The sequence below is a fragment of the Brachionichthys hirsutus genome, chromosome 3 (genome assembly GCF_040956055.1).
Source record: "Brachionichthys hirsutus isolate HB-005 chromosome 3, CSIRO-AGI_Bhir_v1, whole genome shotgun sequence".
In the NCBI taxonomy this organism is placed as follows: domain Eukaryota; kingdom Metazoa; phylum Chordata; class Actinopteri; order Lophiiformes; family Brachionichthyidae; genus Brachionichthys; species Brachionichthys hirsutus.
In genome coordinates this window covers 334,666-342,257 of record NC_090899.1, presented here as the reverse complement: position 1 = coordinate 342,257, position 7,592 = coordinate 334,666, and the positions used below count along the sequence as shown (strand labels likewise).

General features: G+C 51.4%; 2 protein-coding genes and 1 pseudogene across 2 annotated transcripts in view; 2 read left to right on the top strand and 1 right to left on the bottom strand.

Annotated features, from left to right (window-relative positions):
* LOC137913418 (GON-4-like protein) overlaps nt 1-416 on the top strand; it is a 9,211-nt pseudogene extending 8,795 nt beyond the window's left edge.
* A 69-nt stretch (nt 417-485) lies between these two features.
* Nucleotides 486-2,277, bottom strand: LOC137916757 (transmembrane protein 79-like). The gene is made up of 4 exons (XM_068759726.1): nt 2,208-2,277; nt 1,141-1,679; nt 876-1,069; nt 486-709 (listed from the first exon to the last, which is right to left on the bottom strand). Exons 2-4 carry the CDS (start codon nt 1,634-1,636, stop codon nt 641-643), a joined length of 759 nt encoding a protein of 252 aa, XP_068615827.1. The 5' UTR covers nt 1,637-1,679; nt 2,208-2,277; the 3' UTR covers nt 486-640.
* Nucleotides 2,278-4,844: 2,567 nt separating this feature from the next.
* LOC137910214 (rho guanine nucleotide exchange factor 2-like) overlaps nt 4,845-7,592 on the top strand; it is a 12,950-nt gene continuing 10,202 nt past the window's right edge. The window contains exon 1 of the mRNA XM_068754651.1: nt 4,845-4,901. Within this exon, the coding sequence (XP_068610752.1) occupies nt 4,845-4,901 (57 nt within the window). The remainder of the gene's footprint in view (nt 4,902-7,592) is intronic.

The window sequence follows — 7,592 nt, the reverse complement described above, 5'->3', positions numbered from 1 at the left end:
TAACATCCAAAACAATCATTTTAAACACTTTTTCATCTTTTATCTCCGAGTTTAAAATATTTATATAAAACGTTTATTAGAAAAAAGTAATCGATGAAACCAGAAAGGTTATTGACGAGCGATCAGCTCTCATCCCCAGAACCTCTGTCTGCCGGGGGGTGGAGGCGGAGGCTGCGCCTCCTCGGGAGGAGCGGGAGGCGGAAGATGGACCCGGACGAATCCATGGTGAAGATGAAGAAGACGTTGGCGACCATCATCACGAGACTCGGCAGGAAGGAGAGGCCGAAACCAAAACCACGAATGCTGCTGCCGAAAGCTGCAGCCACCCAGTAGATCAGCCTGGAGACGCGAATCAAACGCACCCGGAGTTAGAAGGGTGGGCGGATCCGTGTGACCCATGTCCTACGAGCAGCTAGCAGCAGCTAGCGCCCCCTACTGCAGCGGAGGTGAAGTCCACAGCTGGGTTTAAATCTCACCGTCCGACGGCGAAGACGATGGTCAGCAGCGGGACGAGCTTCAGCTGCTCCTGACTCAGGTACATCGCCATGACGACCAGCTGCAGGAAGTAGATGAGGAACAGCGAGACGCTGTCAGAGACGAAGCGTTGATGCACCGGTGACCTCCTGAAGCTCCGCCTCTTTCATGTTGTCCTCAACCAGAGGTCGGAATGCTCCAAACCTGAGCCGACTGATGCCCAGGACCAGCCAACCTGAGACGAGACAGGTGAGGGACAGACAGGTGAGGGACAGACAGGTGGGAGACAGGCAGGTGAGGGACAGGAATGTGGGAGACAGGCAGGTGAGGGACAGGAATGTGGGAGACAAGCAGGTGAGGGACAGACAGGTGGGAGACAGACAGACGGGCGTCGTGCTCACCGAGGACGATGGGGATGGCGGCGAACACGGAGCAGCGCAGCGTGTAGACGACCCTGAGGGGGCGCTATCCAGAAAAGGGGCATCAAATGGCAGAAAGACGAAACCCCCCCAGACCAGGAAGGGGAAGAAAAGCGCTGACATCATCAGTGACACGCCCCACTTCAGGGCGCCCCTGCTGAGACAGGTCTGCACACCTGAGAGAGACGGACATGTTAGGGCCCCCGCCCACCTCAAGCGAGGCCACGCCTTGAAACCGTTGACTTACACGAGGCAGGGGCGTCCTCACGCCACTCATACTGGAAGCCATGATGGTTGTAGTCCTGGGGAACGCCACGGGGCCCCAGGAAGGGGCTCTTCTCTGACTCCACCTCCCAGAATGCATCACTGTGTCGCGGTGAGGCGGGGGAACGGAGGACAGTCACCGCTGGACTGAACACTTGAGCTGCCTTGTCTGGCAGGTGGTTCTCGTCATGCTTTTCCTCCTCTTCCTCCTCCAGGTGTGGCATAAGCCCCGCCCCCTCCTCTTCCTCAGCTCCTCCCACTCTCCTCCCACTGCCTGACAGCAGCTCACGCTCGCTTTCTGTCCAACTCGCTGCCTCGCGTACAGAATTATCCGACCTGACACTGAGCCCGTCGTCCTGCCGCACCTGCCCACCCGTCTGTCCACCTGCCTGTCCACCCGTCTGTCCACCTGCCTGTCGGTCTCCGGGCCACTGCAGGGTGCTGGGCTGTCTGGGTTTTGTCCCCCCACCGTCGTCCATCTTCTTACTTCCTGTCAGGTAGGGGCGTGTCCCGGCCAATCGTCTGTCAGAGGAAAATATTTAACAGCACCAGCAACAATCATGTTGTAATCATCCTGGAGACGGAAGGTGAGACAGGACGCACCCCGTCTCACTCCCAGAGACAGGTGGGGTGAGACGGGACGCACCCCGTCTCACTCCCAGAGACAGGTGGGTGAGACGGGACGCACCCCGTCTCACTCCCAGACAGGTGGGGTGAGACGGGACGCACCCCGTCTCACTCCCAGAGACAGGTGGGGTGAGACGGGACGCACCCCGTCTCACTCCCAGAGACAGGTGGGTGAGACAGCTGAGCTGTGAAACTGTGTGTGATCATTTGCATCGATCAATGTATCAACGTCACAGCGCAGCCGTTAGACCCGCCCACGGTCGGTGACGTATTTCAGTCGGTGCTTCGACCTGTTGTGACACGTCATCATCAATATCAACGAGGAAACCGATCAGCTGGGCCGAGCTAACAAGCTAAGGCGTTAGCATGCAAACAAAGACGGACCTGACGTCACAAAGGTAAAGATGATCAATAAAGACTCACCGATAGGCTGATGTCCTCTTCCTCCTCTTCCTCCTCTTCCTCCTCTTGTCGTTCTTTCTCTTCCTCTCGTTCTTCTGATGTTGTTGTCGATATGCGGAAGTGGAGCTCAGGTGTGCTAAAGGTGAATCCCTCTTAAAGGGGAAGTCTCCGATCGAACGTTCGGGAAATCAATACTACAGGTCCTGTATATCGAATAATATACGTAGTACAGTAGTATTTAGAATAACATGGCATATAAGTATCACATTTACTGCTTGTCTGTATTTATATTGTCTCTATGACGTAGTAAACAAAATAAAGAAACGTTTTCGGAAGTAGTATATTGTATGTAGTGAGAGTACTGCATTCAGTATTTCATCCTTTTTATTTAACCTGCTGTTAATTTTAATACAAACCCTCCTGAAGTACTGCATTATTTAAATATATACTATATATATATATATATATATATATTGTATATAATATATATAATGTATTTACTGTATATATAACATGTTATAAATAGAATATGTGTAATATATAATTTACATATCATATATATATTTTTACATTTGTAAAGACAGAAGAGGAGGTGTAGGAGGAGAAGTCAGTAAATTTCAGGTGAATTCAGGTAAAAGAGGGAGGAGTTTCAAAGGAGAAGGAAGTGGTGTTGGGGGGGGGGGGGGGGGAGGAGGACCTGCAGGATGAGCGAAGGAGGTGATGAAAGGAAGAGGAAGGAGTAGATGGGGGTCAGAAGGAGTCATCAGAGGAAAAGAGGAGTAAAAAGAGATGCAGAGGAGGAGATGGGGAGGGTACAGGAGCAGATGAGGAGGTGAAGGAGGTACAGGAGCAGATGAGGAGGTGAAGGAGGTACAGGAGCAGAGGAGGAGGTGAAGGAGGTACAGGAGCAGAGGAGGAGGTGAAGGAGGTACAGGAGCAGAGGAGGCGATGGGGAGGTACAGGAGCAGATGAGGAGGTGAAGGAGGTACAGGAGCAGAGGAGGAGGTGAAGGAGGTAGAGGAGCAGAGGAGGCGATGGGGAGGTACAGGAGCAGATGAGGAGGTGAAGGAGGTACAGGAGCAGATGAGGAGGTGAAGGAGGTACAGGAGCAGAGGAGGAGGTGAAGGAGGTACAGGAGCAGAGGAGGCGTAAAGGAAAGGAGATAGGAGGTGTCTGAAGGACACAAGCTCTCTTTGTGTGGAGCAGCTGCAGCGTGTTCTGTACCAGCCAGCACCAGCCGCCTCCTCCTCCTCCTCCTCCTCCTCCTCCTCTTCTCGGGCGTCTCTTTTTCGTCTGATCGACCTCCGACCTCTGAGCGGTAGGCCTCTCCTCTCCTCATTTCTGTCTGATCAGTTATTGATCGTTATTCGTTACCGTTATCAGCTCCTCATTAGCAGGAGGATCCGAGTCTGCGCCGCCGTTAGCAGCTAACGCTGACGGTCCAGAACCGCTACCTGATGACATCATCGGGGGAGGAGACAGGAAGAGGAACTCTGGGACAACGTCCTCTGCAAGATGGCCGCTCACAGACAGGTGAGTTCATACGCACTACTACACAGTACTACACAGTACTACACAGTACTACACAGTACTACACACTACTACACAGTACTACACACTACTACACAGTACTACACACTACTACACAGTACTACACACTACTACACACTACTACACAGTACTACACAGTACTACACAGTACTACACACTACTACACAGTACTACACAGTACTACACACTACTACACACTACTACACAGTACTACACAGTACTACACATTACATTACAGATTACATTACAGATGCTAATGCAGCGGAGCATTAGCATTCATTACAGATGAATATAACTATGAAGTTTATTTTGTATCTTACGTTTTTCTTTGCATGAGCAGGTGAGCAGGTGAGGAGCGATCTCACCTGCTCACCTGCTCACCTGCCTCTCCTAACTGCATCACTGGCTCAGTATTGAATAATTACAACATGAATACCTTTATTACAGTATTTATTTAATAACACAACAACAACAACAAGTTTGGAATACCTTCGCATTACATGTTCACCTGAGTTTGTGTAGTACTACTGCAGTATGCGTGGGTACCGCGCCGTGTGACGTCACTCCTTTTTCCCCTTATTGCGCTTCCTCTTTGTGTTTCCGTTGTTAAATTGCTGGTTCGTTTGATTTCCGTACCAGCGCCGCCCAGAGGGGCGGTGTCGCTGCGGGTTCCACGTCGTCCCCTCCGCTGGAGGGGGGCGGGGCTAACGGATCCTCCTGATGGCGCGTCTTTATGGTCACGTGATTTCTGCCAGTTTCCTTATTGCATGCGGCAGTACACGTGACACGTTGTCATGGAGACTGACTCCACACCGCCACATCACCACCGCCACCCTGGTGGGGATAACAAACGCCCCCTAACAGATGGCTCAGGGCGGGCTTAGGGTGTGTGCTGTGAGATGATTGGCTGAACCGTGAGGCAGCGTGCTGAGCCGTGATTGGTCAGAAGTAAGTAGCGGACCTCTCCGTCTCCCCGTTGCTCCGCCCCCCCGTTACACTGCGGACTACTCCGGGACCAGAGCCCATTATTCAGGAGTTATTACTCATTAATAATAGATTATCCGGTGATCAGCTGATCGATTAGGTGCGATTGGTTTGGTGAAGGGGATGTCCCGGCTCTTGGAGAGCAGAAGACAGGACAGGATGAAGGAAATCAACCTGAAGGTGAGGGGGGGTCCGGAGCGCGTGCACGGCGACTTTAATGATCGATTATGGCTTATTGATAAGCCGTGCCTTATCAGACAGCTCTGATGTGATCGATTAGACGAACCCCGGCTCACTTCGCGCACATCTGTATCCACCCGGGTTTGTCCCGCTACTGCAGATGTTGCAGCGGTGATCGATGGCTGCCGGTAGACATCGATCAGTGATCGGATCGGTGATCGGTGCTTTGATCGGCAGTCAAAGGGCGGGAGAAGTTCACGGAGCTCAGAAACGGGAAACGGAGACTTCGACTCGGGTTCCGGTTGAAAACGGGTGGGAGCGTTTATACAGCGAGTGTGTTCGGTGCGGGCCCAGAACACCTGGTTCCGGTGCGTTCCGGTGCGTTCCGGTGCGTTCCGGTGCGTTTCGGTGCGTTTCGGTGCGTTCCGGTGCGTTCTGGTGCGTTTCGGTGCGTTTCGGTGCGTTCCGGTGCGTTCTGGTGCGTGTCCGTTAACGGCAGCGTGGCTGCTTTGTCCTGCAGGAAGGAAACGAGCGGGGGGAGGGGAGAGTCTGTGTGCGTGTGCGTGTGCGTGTGCGTGTGCGTGTGCGTGTGCGTGTAGTTCCTACAGGAAGTCTCGGTCAGGAGTGAAGCTGGATGTTTGACTTATTTATCAGCGATAAAACAGTCACGTGATCAGGAAGCAGAAATGTGTCAGACAGACAGACGGGCTAACAGACAGACAGACAGGCTAACAGACAGACAGACGGGCTAACAGACAGACAGACGGGCTAACAGACAGACAGACGGGCTAACAGACAGACAGACGGGCTAACAGACAGACAGACGGGCTAACAGACAGACAGACGGGCTAACAGACAGACAGACAGGTCTGTCAGCAAGTCAGGGAGAGGATCAGGTCCTATTCTTCATCATCATCCAGTGATGAAGGTCTCTGAGCGTTTCAGTTTGTTGTTTTGTTTGTTGTTTGTTTGTTTGTTTGTTTGTTTGTTTGTTTTGTTTTGTTTTGTTTGTTGTTTGTTGTTGTTGTTGTTGTTTGTGCTCCATGTTTGCTCGTCTGGTCATTTTGTGTAGTTGCCATGGCGATGGCTTCAGAAGACTCTGATTTACTTCTGATGAAAATAAACAAACCTGCCCGTGGTCGGTTCTGGTACCAGATGTTCAGATGATGTCACTTCCTCCCGTTGCCAACGGTAACCAGGCGCTGTCAAATGACTGTCGTCACAACTCTCAAGTTCAAAGTTCACCAAACGACTGGGTTTTAGCAGCAGCAGGTGTGAACGGGTCCAAAGCGGGTCAAACCACATCTGGGATGTTTGATTATTGATTTTATTTCTATAACGCCAGATCACAACAGGAAGTCGTCTCAAGACGCTTTACAGGCGTAGCAGGAAGAGGGAACACTGCCTTTAACAGGCAGAACCCTGGGACAGAACCTAGGCTCATGGTGGACGGCCATCTGTCTGACCGGCTGGGGGGGGGGGGAGAGAGAGAGAGAGAGAGATTACTCACATATATTTATAACATGAATAACCAGATAAAGACTTTCATATCGTTCTGGGGGCCGCAGGTTTGGGCCCGCTGGGTTCTGTCTGATGGCCTCAGGGTTCTGCTACTTTTGGCTGACCCCCCCCCCCCCCCCAGACAGAAGCCTCTTTATTTATTGATCAGCTGATGGCTGGCTCAACAGGCCCGTTCAGAGCACAATGTGATCAGGAGAACTTCCTCTTCCTGCCCCGCCCAGGTTAGAGGGGTTCATGAGAAAAACAGGCAGCACAAAAGAGAAGTCCAGAAAAACAGGCAGCACAAAACGGAAGTCCAGAAAAACAGGCAGCACAAAACAGAAGTCCAGAAAAACAGGCAGCACAAAAGAGAAGTCCAGAAAAACAGGCAGCACAAAACGGAAGTCCAGAAAAACAGGCAGCACAAAAGAGAAGTCCAGAAAAACAGGCAGCACAAAACGGAAGTCCAGAAAAACAGGCAGCACAAAACAGAAGTCCAGAAAAACAGGCAGCACAAAACGGAAGTCCAGAAAAACAGGCAGCACAAAACGGAAGTCCAGAAAAACAGGCAGCACAAAACAGAAGTCCAGAAAAACAGGCAGCACAAAACGGAAGTCCAGAAAAACAGGCAGCACAAAACAGAAGTCCAGAAAAACAGGCAGCACAAAACGGAAGTCCAGAAAAACAGGCAGCACAAAACGGAAGTCCAGAAAAACAGGCAGCACAAAACGGAAGTCCAGAAAAACAGGCAGCACAAAACAGAAGTCCAGAAAAACAGGCAGCACAAAACAGAAGTCCAGAAAAACAGGCAGCACAAAAGGGAAGTCCAGAAAAACAGGCAGCACAAAAGGGAAGTCCAGAAAAACAGGCAGTACAAAACGGAAGTCCAGAAAAACAGGCAGCACAAAAGGGAAGTCCAGAAAAACAGGCAGCACAAAAGGGAAGTCCAGAAAAACAGGCAGCACAAAACGGAAGTCCAGAAAAACAGGCAGCACAAAAGAGAAGTCCAGAAAAACAGGCAGCACAAAAGAGAAGTCCAGAAAAACAGGCAGCACAAAAGAGAAGTCCAGAAAAACAGGCAGCACAAAACGGAAGTCCAGGCCGGGGGCGCTGGTCCGACGACCAGCAGGGGGCTCTGGAAACACCTGAAGGGGGAGTTCACCTGAGCTCAGAGGAGATGATGTCACCGGT